Genomic DNA, 18,954 nt, shown 5'->3' on the forward strand with positions numbered 1-18,954 from the left:
TTTCTCCTTTATTTTACAGTTTTTTTCCTTTTTTTAGTTTTGTTTTCTTTTCCAGTTTTTAGTTTTTTTTTAGTTTTTAGTTTTTTTCTTTTTAGTTTTTTTTGTAGTTTTTACCTTTTTAAAAATTTTTTCTTTTTTAGTTTTTAGTTTTTTACCCTTTTTTAAGTTTTTTTTTTAGTGTTTTAGCTTTTTTAGTTTTTTAGTATTTTCTTTTTAGTTTTTTTGTAGTTTTTACCTTTTTTAGTTTTTTCTTTTAGTTTTTTTTGTAGTTTTTACCTTTTTTAGTTTTTCTTCTTCTTTTGTATTAATGCTAAAGCCAAGGTTCGAACCTGGAACCTCTCGGACCTAGAACCTGAAACATAACGCTTTACCAACTCAGCTACTTCGGCTTGAATACATTCGTTTTTGAATTGGTATAAGATGAAATAATAATAGACTACTAACAACTCACCTCAACACCAAGTCATCCGAGGCCAACATAGCTACGCACGTTGCTTCCCCATCCCAATCTTTTCAAAACCTCCCTCTTTATATCCTCTTAAGAAGCCCAAATTTCCATTAAATTCTCCCTTACAACCTCCCTCCTCCCTATTCAAGGACGGCCTGCTTTCCGTTTGTCCCTAGATGGCTAGCCAAAAAGGAGGATCTTGGGCACTCTGTCGTCCTTTATCCTCTGATTGTGTCTTAGCCATCTCAACCTTTCTCTCAATATAGCACTAGAAAGCGTGATAATACCCACTATTTTACGTACAGCTTACTGTTTGAAATATGGTCAGTTTGACGGGTATCCAAAAGAACCGGTTGACAGTTCCTCTGGAAAACATTGAGCGAATCCCCCCCCCCCCGTTTTTTGAAGCGCACAAGTTTCAGAACAATACTTGACCACTTTTTCAGTAACAAATACAAAATATTAAAATTGTTTTAAATCGATTCCAAGTTAAATTCTTCACCCTCTCCAAGAAGGTTCGATTTCGTCTAAATACTTCCTTATGATATCTTCCCTCCATATTAGGGGATAACCTTTTCTTTGTTTGCCCCAAGATAGATAGTTGGTAAGACAATCTTTGGCAATCTGTCATCCTTTATCTATGTAACATGTCTTAGTATAGCCACAGAGAATGGGATAAAACCCAATTTTTTGCACCTCTTGTTTTTGACACGCAGTCAGCCGAACGGGTACCGAAAACTATCTGTAGACAGTTCCTCTTCCTCTTGAAAACATTTAGCTATTCTTCCTCTGTCGCCTGAAGCGCACCCACGTTTCAGAAAGATAGGTGACCACTGTCATTACTGTAACTTCCAATATTCTAATCTTAGTTGACGAACTTATTCTTTCAAATATTGTTGCTATTTTACTTTTAACATCTTTACTGAATCCACCTTGTTTATTAATAATACTACCTATGCAAGTGAAACCATCCACTTGATCAGTCTTTTCATTACACAATCACCTCTTCACCTTCTGTTATGCCCAGTCTAAATGACTTAGTCTTAACATCAATTTTAAAACCCATTCTTGAGTCCTTAACTCTCTAAACATTGAAGAAATCATTCAGTTTGCCAACATTTTCATCTAAGACACTGAAATTAGTTACGTGTAGAAGTAATAGCAGAAGTAGTAGTAGCAGGATGCAAATATTGTCTTTTGGCTGGTTCAACAAGTCCTGCAAGTTTCAGCTTCACATACTAAATCCTTCCTAATACATTGATGATTTCGCCCATTTGTCAACCTGCGTGCAGACGGCGTGTTGTGGTTAAGTTCAAATTCCCCCCTCAATGTTCCCTGGAAATTTCCCCTTCGAACCTTTAGCCATAGTTTAAATAGGAATCTTTGTAGGAGTAGTTGGAGTGCTAGCAGTAGTAGTTCTAGGACTAGTAGTATTGTTAACAATAGTACTAGTGGTAGTAGTAGTATTAACTCATTGCCTTTGGTCTTTTGAACATCCCCCTCATCAAAACCTGGAAGTTTCAACGTAATACAATTAGCCATTGCCATAATATTGTTCATATGCCCTTTTTGATAATTTGTATGTACATAGTGTGTTTAATTTAGCTCAACTTCGCCTTCAATACTTCCTGAGGTTTTCATCTTATTACTCTTAGCGTTAGTATTATTTATTATAGAAGTAGTTGTTGAGGTAATTGTAGTAGCAGTGGCAGTAGGGAAGAGCACCTGTACTTGGAACAATTTTTTTTGCCTCCAATTCCCTCATGCTTTACGGTGTGGTAACGAAAGTATCTCAGCATCTTTTGTATTAACTAAGAAACTTATCCCCAAGGTTTAAAAATTGGACACAACCCCCCATTTTATCCCAAGCATGGAATGGGGCTCTATAGATGGGACAAGTGGTAATCATACTTGGGACAGATCTGAATATGTCCTCTTGATACAAACCTAAGCTATTTAATTAAGATAATGAGATGAAACTAAAAAAAAAAAAAAATAGAAAGAAATACTAACGTTCAAAACAAGGATTAAGAAAAGCATTGTTCATGTGTTTACAGTATATCAAATTCTAAGAGATCAAGAGGAATCAAAGTGTCCTGCTTGTCTTACAGTCTGTCCTGAAGGCTCAGGATTTGGCAAGAGAGCTGTGATATTAGTGAAACTATACCTGTAGGAAGCATTAGAAGTGACAAACTTCAAGACTGGAGTAATTCTTTTGAAACTTTTACTTGTTGTTCTTCTGCAAGTTTTGCAATGATATCACTAACACTGTGGCATTTTCCTGTTTTTTGTTTCTTTTTCAAGAACCAAAACAAAATCACCAACATTTAAAAAACAAAAGCTTGTTTTTTAGAGTTTCGGTTATTTTTACCACCGGTAGCTCCTTACTTACAGTACTGCGGAACTGTTCAATGAAACTCACCTTGATTTTGATTATTACAGATTGCCAATATGGTTGAAAGTCGTCACCGTCAGAGAAAGACAACTATAAATGGTAGATGTAGTCCACAGTCCGAGAATCTGACAAAACTGCACACTGCCTCTAAAAGACATTCATTTGGGGAATTAGACATAATCCTGAATGCTCTTGAACTATCCCACCTTATGCCTGTATTTGATGACCATTCGATTGATTTTGCGACATTTCTAAAGATTGATGAGAATGACCTTGATCGTCTGGAGATTTTAAAAGTTGGAGAACGATTGAAAATTATCGATGCTATAAAGCAAATCCATACACGTGAATGGGAAACATCTAGTCTACCAGCTCTCCACTTACAGAAATATATTACTTGCCCTGATGCAATTTCTTTGATTGAGAATATTGCAAAGCACACGCAATACATGGAGGCGAGTGTTGGGTATCTAAGGGGTAAATTGCAAAAAAATGCACAACTTCTAGAACTTGGTAAAGAAGCTGGAGATATTAACGGCTTAAAATCCGGACTAAAAAATGCCTACAAGACAGTCGTCAACTTGAAGGGTCAAATAGAATCAGCAGTGAAAGATTTAGACGATCTAAGGGATGGAATAGACGGAAAAGTGGTCGACACTGTTACTGCTAACAACACTGTTAGAACAAAGAAGAAACATATTCGAAGTTGTGTTTTAGTTGGTACTATTTTGGTGTTTATGTACCTATGGAGAAACAGGTAATAAAAAAAATTATGCTTTCCAAATTTTCTATTTCTTTCTTGTTAAAAAACACGAAAAGAAATAGTATGGCCTAAACATATGCCCATAAGAAATAGTGCTAATCTTTGTTAGAAGTTTAATAAATGTCCTAAAGGGAATTAGACTTCTATGTTTGTTTTCCCTTATTTTGTATTGAAAACGAACTAATAAAGGGATTATTTGAACTGTTTGAATTTGTTGACTTGATTTTGAAAAGTTGGGGCGTGCACAAAGAAACTAGAAATTGAAATTTAATACGAACCACCTGTTTTTTTGCTATTTTTTTAAATAACGCTCAAATATCTTCCTTAAGATGATTATTGATTTATGCAATAATCAACTGCTTTTTAAAGTTTATTGATTTTTATTTAATGAGCACATCATCGGCTCTGTTATTTGAGAACTATTTTAAGCCTTTGGAAACTTTTAGTTTACTCTATTTCTATCCTTTTTTTGCTTAACATAGTTTTTGTATATATTAATAGCAATGTTGGCTGATTTTTATTGCTAGTAAGAGCAGGGGCATAGCTACTGTATATTTTTATTGGGGAGGTGTAAGAAAGGGTGCTATTTAAGCAGAGGTTATTCAAGCGGTAGTGAAAAAAAGTAACTATTTAACAAGCAGGATACTTGGTGAATTTAAAAATATTACGCAATACATTATAAACAATAAACACACATTATACAATCTTAAATGTTAATGCTGGTGCTTGACTTGTACTAAAATTGTCAGCAATGAGTTGCTGCAGGCGACAGTAGTATAGCGTGGCAAGCTTTCGGGTGTGTGAAGGTGAATGTCGTATATACTCGGCTTTTTTAGCCAGATTCTATGCTAATGCTGCAGTACATTCCCCCCACTTCCCCCAACCTCCACACCCAGCACAGGCTGCTCAGTTTCATAACTGAACCAAGCCCTGTTCTAATAGCCCTGGATGTCGTGCTATTCATTATCTTGTAATTTTGAGGGGTTTTTGACAGTAATGACGGCCCTCTGCTTTCCATGACACACATAAGGGGTATACAATTGGAGCTACTAACCCCTTTATTATGCGCATCTATGTCTTACGCAATACCATAGTGCACCTGTAACGATATAGTACATATGCGTTGCGTAATAGGGTTTTCTTTACTTCTGGTTGCTATGTAATAGGGATTGTTTACTAAGAAATGCAGGTATTTTGTTATGTAATACGAATGCTTTTAGAGGCAGCCATAGGAAGTTTTTAAAGGCAGCCATAGGAAAGTTTGAATGGCAGCCATAGGAAGGTTTCTAAATACACAAATAGGAAGGTTTTTAAAGACTCACATGGGAAGGTTTTTAAAAGCACAATGTGTAAAAAGCGCATAGAAAGGCTTTTAAAGACAGGATGTTACGTAACAGGACTTGTTAGAGTTCAGGGGGCGCTAGTCAAAATGCAAACGTACGCGTTATGTATTAGTTTCTTTGATTGTTTAAAAAACCCGCAAGGGCCAGGAAGAACCTTCAAAACCCTGCCAAATCATGTTCTCTTTGATTCTTAAGTCATAGATGTTGTTATAGAGATCAGAGCCTCATCAAATCAGTGTGCAAACGTAGACATTACATCACAGTTATGTAAAGGTTCAAAAACCCGCGAGGGCCAGGAAAAGACCTTCAGGGGTCCCCTCAAGTGAGGACATGGTTCAAATTGACCATAATTCAATATTTTCATGCTTCACACACACATAGCCTTTTGCTGTCTGAAAACAAAGGATTTTCCTTTTCTTCTTCAAGACGTTTTTCAAGACATTTCACGTTTTTAAAGTCATTTTTCTTCAAGATGTTCTTTCAAGATTTCTTTGTCTATTACGTAATAGGAGATTGTTTACCAATGTTGAAGATGACGTATTTTCACATGACATGTTAGAGGTCAGGGTCCACTGGTCAAGTGGGGAATCTGTTGTTGTAACTGGGGATAGCTTACACGTGGGGTGTCACGCACGTACATCTGTATGTTATGGAATGAGGAGATTGTTTACCTATAAATGAATGAACTTTATTACCCGTAAAAGTATAGAAAACACACGAGTACGGAGTATTATAAATAAACGAAAACAAAAACGATAAACGGCGAAGAAAAAAATTCAAACTAACAAAAGACAACATGGACCAATTAAGTAGTATCAATATGGAAAAAAGGCTGCAGAGGGTCATAAACGTGAATAAAGTTGATTGTCTTTTTTACATAAATCATCACTGGAAGACCGAATCCGAGAAGGCACATCAATTAAACCAAATCGAGCAAATTATTTTTTTGTTTCAGTGCCATCTAGGAAGCTGGAGGAGGACTTTGCAATATCTGAAATAAGCTGTACGTAGAGTATGTCGATCTTTCTTACGAAACAGATGAGCCATGCCTGATAAAAATAAAAGCACAGGGGCGCAATAAGCGTTGTAAATCATGCACAAATCGTTGCGGTTGTAACGGATTTTGTTTGGGGATATTTTCCCGTAAGCGACGTAGGTTTTTCACGGCTTGATTCACTAGGGATGAACAGGTAGTGGAAAGTGTTGGGCCGAAACACAGACCAAGCCAACTAACTAAAGAAGAACATGGTAGAACTGCAGTCCCAGGAACGAATGGAGCGACCGCATAAGGGCTATTAAAACAAATAAACTCGCATTTAGACGCATTAACTGACAGTCCAATCTTAGATAGTCCATTGGCTAATATAGTAAAATTAGGAAGCAATCCACGGCGAGTCTGAGCAACAAGAAGAACGTCATCTGCATATGCATTAGAAGACAAACCAATATTACCATGAAAAACAGAACTTCTAAGGGGACGCAGGCACAATGCAAGCACGCATTTAAATATACTAGGAGATAATACGGCCCCTTGCCGAACTCCCTTATTAATTTTTACCGGGTCAGATATTTGGCCATTCCAGGTAACTTGAATTTTAGACTTTAAATACCAAGAATACTGTAAACTTAGTACGAAAGGATTAACACCTTAAGACGCAAGGGAAAATAGAGCCTGAGAGTGCAGAATATTGTCGAAAGCTCCAGAAATATCAACATTAAGACAGTATAAAGACATTTTAGTTTTTACGGCATCTTTCATGAGTCGGCTTAAAACATGGTGTGCATGGGAGCAACCGAAACTTTTCCGAAAACCAAATTGAAAAGGCGTAAAATCAAAATTCGACTCAATTTCTGGTAGTAACAAATGTTCAAGCAACTTACTTAAAAAACACGATACTGTAATGGGACGATGATTTACACATGACGTGGGGTCCTTACCTCGCTTTTGAATAGACGTTACACGGCCACAAAGGAAACTATCAGGAACAAGCGACTTAGTTCAACTTCGTATACCACTATCGGCTGAGCCGAAAGTGTTTTGCCAGATAGCTAACAGGAAAAATTACAGCTAAGAATAAGGTGATCGTCATCAATCTTTTCTTCGTCCACCCTGACAATCGATTATATTAAGCTGGAACTGGAAGAGATTCACTGTCGATTAAAAGGTTTCATCCCTATTTTGAACTATTATATTTTCATCTTTAAGGGCAAGTTGTCATTGATTTTGAACCACCGAGAAGGCCACCCAAAAGGGTATATAAGTAATATCATAGGCAGCGCCACTCTATAGTAGCTACCGATATCATTGAATCTATTAAAGGAGCAACTTTAACTGGAAATTAGCAGTTCTAGTTCCCTTTTTAAGAGTCAAAATTGATTGGAAGGCAAGCAGCCTTATGTCTCTAGGTCCATTAACTATGTATCTAGGAATATTGGGTATATCAACCCTACACAGTTATGCAACTTGCCCGTTACGTTTTAAAACTAAATAAAAAGGCACTGTGCGAATGGTTGCCAATAAGACACCTCAGCAATATATTGAGGACGACTTGGGTATTCAGTTGAGATAGGGCTACTACTATTACTACTTCTGCTTATACAACTTAAGTAAACCAAAACAATGTAAGTGCATCCAGGATGTCAAAAAGGTTAGATATAATTTTTTGGGAGTGGCATTAAGTTTTATTTTTCAAGACAACTTGAGGAGGTGGAAATTTAAATTAAACAGTAGTATTTGTGTTAGGATTAATAATTGTTGAAAAGGTTTGTCCAACATACAAATAGTAAGCCAAACTATGGATAATATTATAATCTTATAGAAAATCTTATAAAAATCTTATAGAAAAAAACGAAAAAAAATCGATGAAAAAGACTATGAAAATAAAAACGAACAGAAATTAATTTAAAAAAAACTTTTTCCATAAAACAAGTTTTTCAAAGAAAATTAAAGAGCTCCATTAAATAAAAATTAGGAGAAATAAAGTTAAATGATCGAAAGAATAAAAAACAAATGACCAATCAAACAAATGAGGCGAAATGAAACCGAATGACCGAAAGAACCAAAAACAAATGACCGTAGATTGTCAGTTTAATATACATATTCTGATATTTATTCCTTAAAATTTTGATAATTTTTTATTTATTAAAGTAAAAAAGTGAGAACATTTAAAGTTTATTTCGTTTTCAGTAAAATGCAAATTATGTTCTAGTCTTGAGAAGGCATGGGGTGGTCAACCCTTCTCATGTTACTTCTGTAGTCTCCGTTCGTTTTGGGTTTTCATGCATCTATTGATGGTGATTTCTGGTAGTTTTATGTTTGGAAGATTATTTGACTTTATTTGTGCTCATTTTCTGTGTAATGGACCTTTTTTACTTTTCTTTGAAAAACTTGTTTTGTGGAAAAAGGTCTTTAAATTAATAGTTCTTTAAAACATTTGTAATTTGAGTCCAGCAGCCCATGTGTTTCGGGAGTCATTCCTCAAGAAGTGTGACAAAATTTCAAGCATGAAGAGGGAAGAATTGAGGAGGTGGCAGCCCTCCTAAAATAATTGACGATTTCTTTTCCTTTTAACTTTTAATGTTTTTTCTCGCAATCCCTCGCTCTTTACGCTAAAGTTTGACTCTTTGCCACAATTCTGCTTTTTAAAACAATTAAAAGCTTTAGCGTAAAGAGCGAGGGATTGCGGAGGGGACAACCCATTTCAAATACGGAGTAATTTCTGTTCGTTTTAAGTTTTAATGTCGCTCCTTACTTTCAGTTAAAAAAAACTAGTTTTTTTTAATGTAATTTTTGAACGTTTTTGAATTAATGCATGTTTGATTTTGGCTCTCCACATATAAATTATTAAAATGAAATTTGCATATTAATTCCTTTTTTGGCTAAATGGCTTTCTCTTAGTTTTGATCAGACGATTTTGAGAAACAAGGGGTGGGGAAGGAGGCCTAGTTGCCCTCCAATTTTTCGGTTACATAAAAAGGCAACTATAAATTTTAATTTTTAAGGAATGTTTTTTAAGTAAAAAATATACGTAACTTAAGAATTAACTTACGTACCAAACTTTTATATTCTTAAATTTTTATTATGTATATGAGGGGGTTTGTACCCTCGTTAATACCTCGCTCTTTACACTAAATCGTAAGTTTTGTCCCAATTCTTTAAGAATTACCCCTGAATCACTAAGGCCGTAGAATAAATTGTTGAAATTACTAAAAATACTTTAGCATAAAGAGCAAGGTATTTATCTCCTTCAAATACCTCGCTCTTTATGCTAAAGTATTTTTAGAACCCCTCATATGTGTAATAATCTCTATTCGTTTTAAGTTTCAATGCTACTCCTTACTTTCAATTGAAAAAACTTTTCCATGTTTATTTTTTCATTGTTTTTTTTATAGTAATTTTAGAAAATCCTGCGCCCTTTTCAATGAATTTCTGTTCTCCCATGACATATTTCTCCAAGGAAGATCCTCCCACATAGCCTCCTCCCCTCCTCCCCACCACCAAAACCAAAAAAAAAAATCCCCTGAAAACATCTGTACACTTTCCAATAACCATTATTATATGTAAACACTGGTCGAAGTTTGTAACTTTTAGCCCCTCGCCCAGGGACTGTGGGGGAGTAAGTCATTCCCAAAGACATATTTATTATGGTTTTTGACTATGCGGAACAAAATGGCAATCTCAAAATTTTGATCCGTTGACTTCGGAGAAAAAATGAGCGTGGGAGGGGGCCTACGTGCCCTCCAATCTTTTTGGTCACTTAAAAAGGGCACTAGAACTTTTCATTTCCGTTAGAATGAGCCCTCTTGCGACATTCTAGGACCACTTGGTCGATACGATGACCCCTGGAAAAAAACAACAAACAAACAAATAAACACGCACCCGTGATTTGTCTTCTGGCAAAAAATACGAAATTCGACATTTTTGTAGGTAGGAGCTTGAAATTTTTGCTATAGAGTTCTCTGATACGCCGAATGCGATGGTTTGATTTTCGTTAATATTCTTTGACTTTTAGGGGGTGTTTCCCCCTATTTTCCAAAATAAGGCAAATTTTCTCAGGCTCGTAACTTTTGATTACAAAGACTAAATTTGATGAAGCTTATATATTTAAAATCAGCATGAAAATCCGATTCTTTTGATGTATATTTTAGCATTAAAATTCCGTTTTTTAGAGTTTCGTTTACTATCTAGCCGGGTCCCTCCTTTCTACAGTTCGTTACCACGAACTGTTTGACAGTGGGCAAATTGCATAACTTACAGCCTTTTTCTCAAGGGCTGTAAGTGGTCATTTTATCCCCAGTGCCATAGTTATAGGACCTTTTAACTATGCTGAACCAAATAGCTGTCTCAAGATTTTGATCGGATGTCTTTGGGCGAAAAAGGGGTTAGGTAATTTCCCTCCAATCTATTTGTTCTCTTAAAAAAGGGTACTGGAACTTCAATTTCTATACAAATGAGGACTCTCCTGGTCTTCTAGGACCATTGGTTCGATACGATCACCCTCGGGGGAAAATATGCATCCGTGATCTTTGTTTTGGCAAAAATTACGTAATTCCCCATTTTTTTAGATAGAATCTCGAAAACTATAATAGGACTCTGATACGCTGAATATAACTTCAACCAGGGCTGTCCTGTTTGAACTTCGCTGAGGTAAGGATGCTGGAACTTTTTTGAAAAACTTTTCATTTAGTTTTATTGATTTTATCCTGTTGTAAGTTGTTTTTTCTTATATATTTTTGTATTGCTGAGGACGGCCCTTGGAAATAGGGCCGAAATGTTCATTCCAATTTGTTTCCCATTGTCTTGAGAAATTTCCTATTGTTCTTCTTGTTTTTGGTGTTTGTATTTTTAACTTACGAAGGAGTGATCAGATCTTAATGAAACTTCATATTTAGAAGGACCTCGTAACTCAGATGTCTTATTTTAATTTCCGATCGGATCCAGTGTCATTGGGGGGGGGGCGGAAATCTTGGAAAACGCTTAGGGTGGAGAGATCAGGGTGGAACTTGGTGGGAAGAATAAGCACAACTTCGAGATACGTTACTGACATAACCGGACCAGATCCGCTCTCTTTGGGGGAGTTAAGGGGGGGATTAGGAAAAATTAGAAAAATAAGGTATTTGTAACTTACGAACGGGTGATCAGATCTTAATGCAATTTGATATTTAGAAGGATCTTGTGCTTCAGAGCTCTGATTTGAAATATTTACCAGATCTGGTTACATTGGGGGGAGTTGGAGGGGGAGACCGGAAAATCTTGGAAAACATGAAAATTGAGGTATCTTTTTCTTACGAATGGGTGGTTGGATCTTAATGAAAATTGATATATAGAAAGCTTTTATGTCTCAGATACTTCATTTTAGTTTAAATCGGATCCAGGGACATAGAGGGTTGGAGGAGTGAAACAGAAAATCTTGGAAACCGGAAATCTTGGAAAACGTTTAGAGTGGAGAGATTGGGGTGAAACTTGATGGGAAGAATAAGTACAAGTTCTAGATACGTGATTGACATAACTATAACGGGTCCGCTTTCTTTGGAGGAGTTGGGGGGATTTCCAGATCTTTGGCGAGTTCGGTGCTTCTGGACGTGCTAGGACGATGAAAATTGGTAGGCGTATCAGGGACCTGCACAAATTGACTTGATAGCAGTCGTTTCTCCAATTCGACCATCTGGGGGGCTGGAGGGAGAGGAAAAATTGAAAAAAAATGAGGTATTTTTAACTTACGAATGGATGATCGGACCTTAATGAAATTTGATATTTAGAAGGACCTCGTGTCTCAGAGCTCTTATTTTAAATCCCGACCGTATCTGGTGATATTGGGGGAGTTGGAGGGGGAAACGGGAAATCTTGGAAAACTCTAAGTGGAGAGATCGAGATGAAACTTGGTGGGAAGAATAAGCACAATTCCTAGATACGTGATTAACATAACCGGACTGAATCCGCTCTCTTTGGGAGAGTTTGGAAGGGGGGGTTTGTTAATTAGGAAAAAATGGAAGTATTTTTAACTTAAGAACGGGTTACCGGATCTTAATGAAATTTGATATTTAGAAGGAGCTCAAGTCTCAGACCTCTTATTTTAAGTACAGATCAGGTCTGGTAATATTGGGGGGAGTTGGAGGGGGAAACCGGAAATCTTGCGAAACACTTAAGAGTGGAGAGATCAGGATGAAACTTGGTGCGTAGAATAAGCATATATCGTAGATACGTGATTGATGTAACCTGACTGGATCCGCTCTGTTTGAGGGATTTCTGATTCCGCTCTGTTTGAGGGAGTGTCTCAGAGTTCTTATTTTAAATTCCGACTGGCATTAAGCCTTGGATTTTCCTTTTAAATCAATCTATTGATTTTTAGAATTTTGCTAGAGCTCATGCCATATGAGCTATTGGCTCTTAGCTCTTCCGACCTCGTCACAAGTGCCATATGAGCTCCTAGCTCTTGTTTAATAAGTGCTTTACGTTATTCATTTTTAGTATGATGTTTGAGATTATGCTAAACATAAGAAGAATATCCAGTCCTAGCTCCCCCCTTCCTTATGCCAAAGTTTCACTTTTTTGTATCATGGCTTCGAGAACAACATTGCTCATTTTGCTGTATTTGGGAGAGACACGAAATTTTGCTTCAACAGTTAGTTGAAGACTAACTGTTTTTTAAATATGGGTTTGAACCTTAGCTCCAGGTTAGCCAGAGGTTTTGAATTTAATGATGTAATTAAATAAGAGAAAAAATCAACTAAAAGTTAATAGCAACATTGAAATTTTGGTATGGTCCCTATGTTCTTGTGATGCTTTTTCATTTTCTCCAAACATACCCAATTTATTCTATTATCTTTGATTCAGTAATTATGAGGTATGCTCAAATAGCACCAGTTTTCATTTAAAATAATAAGCTTACTATGATAAAAGTCTATTTTCCGGTATTATCTCTACAGGTAGTCAATATTTTGCTTAGAGAAATTCGAACAAATTCGTTTTTGTGACAATTCAGCTAAATTTGTTATCTACCAAAACTAGAAAATGTTGATGTCAGTTTCCGGATGACACTACTGACCTTTCTTTTCTTTTGAGAGTTTTGATACACTTTAGAAAGATCAGTTGGATGAACAGTGTTCCCTAGCTTTCCAACCATGGGACTACTGGCAATTGGTATTGTTTTTCTCTGTGAGTACTTCTCAGCGTTTCAAGAATGATTGAATAACTGAAGGAAATGTTTTTTTTTTATTTTCTTTTTTATTCTTGTTTTCTATAAAATGAACGCAGTATTTTTGGATATCAAAGCGTTTTCCTCGTTTGCTATTTTTTTCGTCTTTTGACTTCCTCATTCCAGGGTGGGAGGGGTTGCTGAAGTATGCACTTTAGGGTAAAGCTCTATTTTTGGAAGTGTCAGGGATTACTTTTGGAACAACCGAGTGTTTTTCCTGTTTTGGCTAAATTACCAAATTACCATTTACCAAGAATCTAATAAACAATGGTCAAGATCTTTATATCAACCAGTAGTGCATTCTTATCTACTTCATGTTTGTCGTATCAACTGATTTTACTAAGTTTCTGAAATCACTCTAAGGCTCCTGTCCTATGTCATGTAATTCTCTTTTATGCTGTGTTAAACAAGAATTAATTTAAAAAAGAAAGTTTTTTGAGGGAAGTAAAGAGCAAAGTTGAAACTTAAAACGAACAAAAATTATTGCTCCATAGTCTATCTAACATACATCAATAAAGCTTGTACAAATAAACCAAATAATTATATTCACAGAAACCAAGTATAAAAAAACAAGGAATGTTGATTTATTAGTTAAAAGTGAGTTCGTAGCCTGACAACAACAAACTAATCTATAAAGCTTTTCATAGTTTTAAACCAGCTGTTATTTGTATACTGTAAAAATTGATCTTAATTAGTTTACTTTTAGTGTACCAAAACTCCTATATTGTTTTGTGTTTTCTGCAAAGCGCTAGTTTTCTATAATCCTACAAACATAGGGAAATATGATTATTTGGTTCATTTGTACTAGCTTTATTGATATATGTTAGATATATTGTGAAGCAATAAATTTTGGTCAGTTTGCGTTTCAACTTACCTGTTTACTTCCCACGAAAAGCTTTTTTTTTAATTACTCTTTGTTCCTTTTTAATTTAAATTTAATGCAGAAGTAACACTGCAATGATATTTTAATTTTTTTTCGAAGGGGGGGGGGCAGCACCTTCATATACGAAGTAATTTTTATTCGTTTTAGTTTTTAATGAAGCTCCTCAATTTTAGTTGAAAAAAATTATTTAATTTCTGATCGCTTTTCAAATATTGCCGAGAAATCCATGCTGTACAAAATGACGTACACGATTTTTGAAGGTGGGTAACCACGACAGTTAGCAAAGAGTAACTATTTTTGTGAAGAAGATTTTTAAGGTTTTCTAAACCTAATTTCTCCCCCTCCCCCCTGATAAACACCAAAAAAACACTAGACATACAGGTGCTGAATAGCAATAAACAAGAAAAAGTTGGAAAATAACCTGACAGCCAGAGAAATGTCACAGAAAAAAAAAATGCTAACAGGTTCTTAGTGCTATGATTTCTCTATATACATTACAAATAGTTTTATCCTGTCTATTAAATAGTAAAACAAGGAAATAATATGAATAAATATAACATTAAGTAATCCTTCTTCGAAGATACAAGTTTGAGTTGTTCCAGGGCCATATGCCTACACTTCTCCAACTCCTAAGTGGCAAGGGATTGGGGCTCGCAGCGTAATTTGTTCCAAAAATAGTGTATGGAACATTTTACAATTCAAAAAAAATTGACAAAATAGTGAATTAGTTGAAAAATAATCACATATAAGGCATAAAACAATGATTTAAATAAAAATGCCTGATTAAGAAACTAAACCCTTGCCATTCTGATTCAAAGTCTAACGCGCTTGTAACTGAACTACGGTGGCTGATAATCGAATTCAATCTATTTGCTCTTGTAGGACAAAGCTGTGTAACTTACAGCCCTTTTCCCAAAGACTATGGAGAGCTATGTCATCACCATAAGCATGGTTATTGGATCTTATTCAGAAAATACATTTTGAATTGAGTATTGTAAAACATTGAGTTAATGAAAGCTTCTATTATAAAGAGTGAGAGCATTAAACTATATTTGGTCAAGCCCAACTTTTGCCAATAGGAGGAGGGGAGGGGGTACGTCGAGGAATAATCATTTGGAATTTTGAGATTCAATTATTTGTTCTTCTATTAATATCATCCTCTTAAGGATATTCGATATTTTAAAAATTATTTCGCGATCCCCTACGTCGGCTGATCGTGTTAAAGAGTTCATAGTAAATTTTCCGAACGGACTAATGAGACTTACTAAGAGGCTGGGAAGGGGAGTATACGGGAGGGGCTTTTGTAAATCCCCAATGAAGGACTTTAGACCATAACATTTAAAATGGTACCATTTTATATTTCCAAGCTTTTTCAATTAAGAAGTGGGACCAAATTGCCGTTTTTGGATCTATATGGCACTTACGGATGGTGGAACTGATATAAAGCACGTAAATATGAACAATTGCTTTCAAATGAGCCATTAAACATATCTCTAATAAGTTTTGGATGACCACTAGCCCTAGCTTTTCCACTTGAGACTTGCTACCAATAGTGCCATTTTTAGTGCCATTTAGAATTGTCTGTCTACGATGTTTTGGTAGCCTGCTTGCCCCACCCCTTCAGAAAAGGCACAAAAAGTGCAAATTTAGAGCCATATGTCACTTGCAGATGGCGAAATTTAAAATTTCTAGCGGTAGCCCACTAGACCTACTAAAAAAAAAAAAAAAAAAAAAAAAAAAAAAAAAAAAAAAAAAAAAAAAAAAAAAAAAAAAAAAAAATGGAGACAGATCAATGCTACCGCTGCAAAAAAGTGATGTTCCTTGTTGTTCAAGGAGGGGGACTGTAATTTCCTTCCATAAGGTTTTCGACTATGCTGATTCCAATGGTAAACTTTTAATTTTGATCTGACGCCATTTTTAAGGAATTTCAGACTTGGAATCCCTGAGTCAGGGATTTTCAAATCCTGAGTCAGTGTCAGATGACAATTTTTTTTCATGAGGTAGATTTTTTTCAAAACGAGTTTTTTAACTTTTGGTTACTATGGGTTGTGGTTTGCTCCCACCGTCTTTACTAATAATGCTACCAAGGTAAGTAAAGCTGTCCACCTGATCAATCCTTTCGTTACCCAACATCACCTTTTCATCTTCACTTATTTCTAGCCTTAGTGACTTAGTCTTCTTAACATTAATTTTCAAACTTATTCTAGCACCCTGAACTCGCAAAACCTCTAAAAATTCATTCATTTTGCTCAGGCTTTCATCAAGGATGCTTAAATCATCAGAATAATCTAAGTCCAGGAGAATTTTTCCTCTCCATTTGATTTCCGTGGTGCCTTTCTGTTGTCTTTAGACAAAGTCCATCAATAGAAAATGTGCGTTTATTATAGCTTTCAAGGGTTTTATCCACCAGATTACTAAGATCTAGATTGAGTGCTTCATTGCATCCAGCTTATCTGAAAAAAATAGTGACATCATGTCGTATGAATGCCTGTTCCTCTTTCATTTTAGTCACTACCTCATCTACCTGGGTAGAGATCTTAGCCAATATGAGGTCATCAAGTAACCCTTTCATTGAAGATTTAAGGCTGTCAGGTTGCATTGAATCTGCTAGCATTTTGTGTTTGATTTTTATACTATTCATGTGGTTACTGAGCATGAGTATTTGCTCTGAAACAGATTCTCATCTAGAGAATTGGAGAGAGCTGTCTGACCTTTGTTCACGAGGTGGCTTGAGTTGACTTTTCATTACTTATTTGATATAAACAACAAAAAAGGTACAGAGTAAGTAGTGGTATAAGGTAGGCTATGGTCCACAAACTAGCAACAAATTTCAAATAACAAAGCAGGAGATTCTGAGATTTGAAGAAAATAAAGCAGTCAGCACAAAACATCTAGCATCGACAGTAGCAGCGGTTTTAACCCAAGGATAGATCAATGTAGATAATTTACAGGTTAAAAATGGTATAGGTCTCACATGGTGAGTCCCCTCTTACACTCTAGGGGTGGGGGCTGCTAAGTATGCCTGTCTTTACTCACTGGTAGACAGGCAGAACCAGTACTCCAGGCTGCTTAAAGTGTTGTTGGTAATGCCAGAAAACTTCAAATTTATCCAGTTAATTTTATCCACCTCTTTTCAATTGTTTTTTCCAGTACTATATTTTACTATTATGCTGTCTAGATGCATCTTCCAGATCCTCGGCAATGTTATCCATGACCTCCACTTCACACATCCTTTGTTCATATTTGAATGGTCCTTCACATTGTCAAATTTTTAACTCTCAAGTTTATTGTTCAACTGTTCCTGGAAATTTTCTCTCAAATCTTCATTCTGGAGTCAACTAACATCATAAATTCCCTGGAGGTAGTTACCCTTCCGAAATTTCAGCTTTAAATTAACCCTAGAAGAAGAAGAAGAAGTTTATTATTATTATTCAATACAATACAATACAAATACAATTCAAAATGGAATTACAGTACACTTATTCCCCCTCGAAAGGCTCCATGGCCAGGGATACAAGGGGGGTACAAAAAATACAAATAACAACTACAATATAAGCAATATATATAAGTGGTACAAAACTACAAAAAAAGAGAACAATAGAACATACCTGAACATGAGAACACACCTGAGGCCTGGGAGTCAAAGCGCAGAGAAGACAATCATACACCATGAACAGAACTCAGGGGACAACAACTCCTCAGAGGAAGTACTGAAGAAGGTAGTGAATTCCAGACCTGTTGACAAGCAATGAGGGGATTGCAATCTGATCGAATAGTAGGGGTAGGTGGAATGTAGATATTATTTGAAGAACGAAGCTGAATCAGAAATAAGCAAAGGAGTTTTTCGAAGAGATTTTGGAAGATTGCCGTGAAGCTGATGAAAGACAAAAGAAACACAAGAAATACTGTAAATAAACCGTAGATTTAAGAGCGGTGTTGGTGAGAAACGGTTCGTGTCCATAATCAGACGCCGTGCTTTATTATACATGACAGAAAGTGACCACAGCGTAGATGGAAAAGTAGACATCCATACTATGGGACAATAAGAAACATATGACTGGACAAGACAGAAAAAAAAGAAGTTTCAGAATAGATCCAGGGAATGTGTGTCTAAGTTTTCGAATCATACCCAAACTCCGTGAGACCTTAACCCTAATCATGGCTGCATGGCTACATGGTAACCTGGACACTACTAGATGGTGATCTTTACTTTTAACATCAACAACAGAACCCCTATGCACCCTAGTATCTTGTATTGATCCTGCCTGTCTTCGGTTTACTACAGCATAATCGACAATAGCTAAGAGCTCATATGGCACTTATGACGAGGTGAAAAGAGCCAAGAGCTCATTTGGCATGAGCTCTAGTAAAATTATAAGAATCAAAAGATTGATTTAAAAGGAAAGTCAGATGCTTAATGCCGGTCGGGTTTTAAAATAAAACATCTGAGTTACGAGTTCCTTTTAAATATGTAACTTCATTAAGATCTGATCACTCCTTCGTAAGTTAAAAATACCTCATTTTTTCTAATTTTTGATATTTAACCCTCCCACCAACTCCCCCAAAGTGAGCAGATCCGTTCCGGTTATGTCAATCACGCACCTAGGACTTGTATTTATTTTTCTCACCAAGTTTCATCCCGATCCCTCCACTCTAAGCATTTTCCAAGATTTTAACCCCCCCCCCAACTCCCCCCCCCCATTGCCATCGGATCTGGTCGGGATTTAAAATAAGAGCTCTGAGACACACTATTAATCTAAATATTAAATTTCATTAAGATCCGACCACCCGTTCGGAAGTTAAAAACTTTTTTCTAGTTTTTCCAAATTACCCGTCCCCCTAATCCCCCCTAGATTGTGAAATCGGGGAAACGACTATTTCCCTGATATGCCTGCCAAATTTCATCGTCCTAACCTATCTGGAAGTG

At 36.1% G+C, this 18,954-nt stretch overlaps 2 protein-coding genes across 3 annotated transcripts in view; both read left to right on the plus strand.

The window, feature by feature from the left end:
• Positions 1 to 3,812, plus strand: part of LOC136034697 (ankyrin repeat, SAM and basic leucine zipper domain-containing protein 1-like) — a 29,147-nt gene extending 25,335 nt beyond the window's left edge. Inside the window, exon 3 of the mRNA XM_065716032.1 lies at positions 2,891 to 3,812. Coding sequence (XP_065572104.1) covers positions 2,891 to 3,604 — 714 coding nt within the window. The 3' untranslated portion in view covers positions 3,605 to 3,812. The remainder of the gene's footprint in view (positions 1 to 2,890) is intronic.
• A 9,161-nt stretch (positions 3,813 to 12,973) lies between these two features.
• The window catches only part of LOC136034696 (uncharacterized), a 131,002-nt gene continuing 125,021 nt past the window's right edge, over positions 12,974 to 18,954 (plus strand). For both annotated transcript variants that reach the window (XM_065716030.1, XM_065716031.1), the window contains exon 1: positions 12,974 to 13,104. In XM_065716030.1, coding sequence (XP_065572102.1) covers positions 13,071 to 13,104 — 34 coding nt within the window. In that variant the 5' untranslated portion in view covers positions 12,974 to 13,070. The remainder of the gene's footprint in view (positions 13,105 to 18,954) is intronic.

The sequence above is a fragment of the Artemia franciscana genome, chromosome 13, assembly GCF_032884065.1.
Source record: "Artemia franciscana chromosome 13, ASM3288406v1, whole genome shotgun sequence".
NCBI classification, from domain to species: domain Eukaryota; kingdom Metazoa; phylum Arthropoda; class Branchiopoda; order Anostraca; family Artemiidae; genus Artemia; species Artemia franciscana.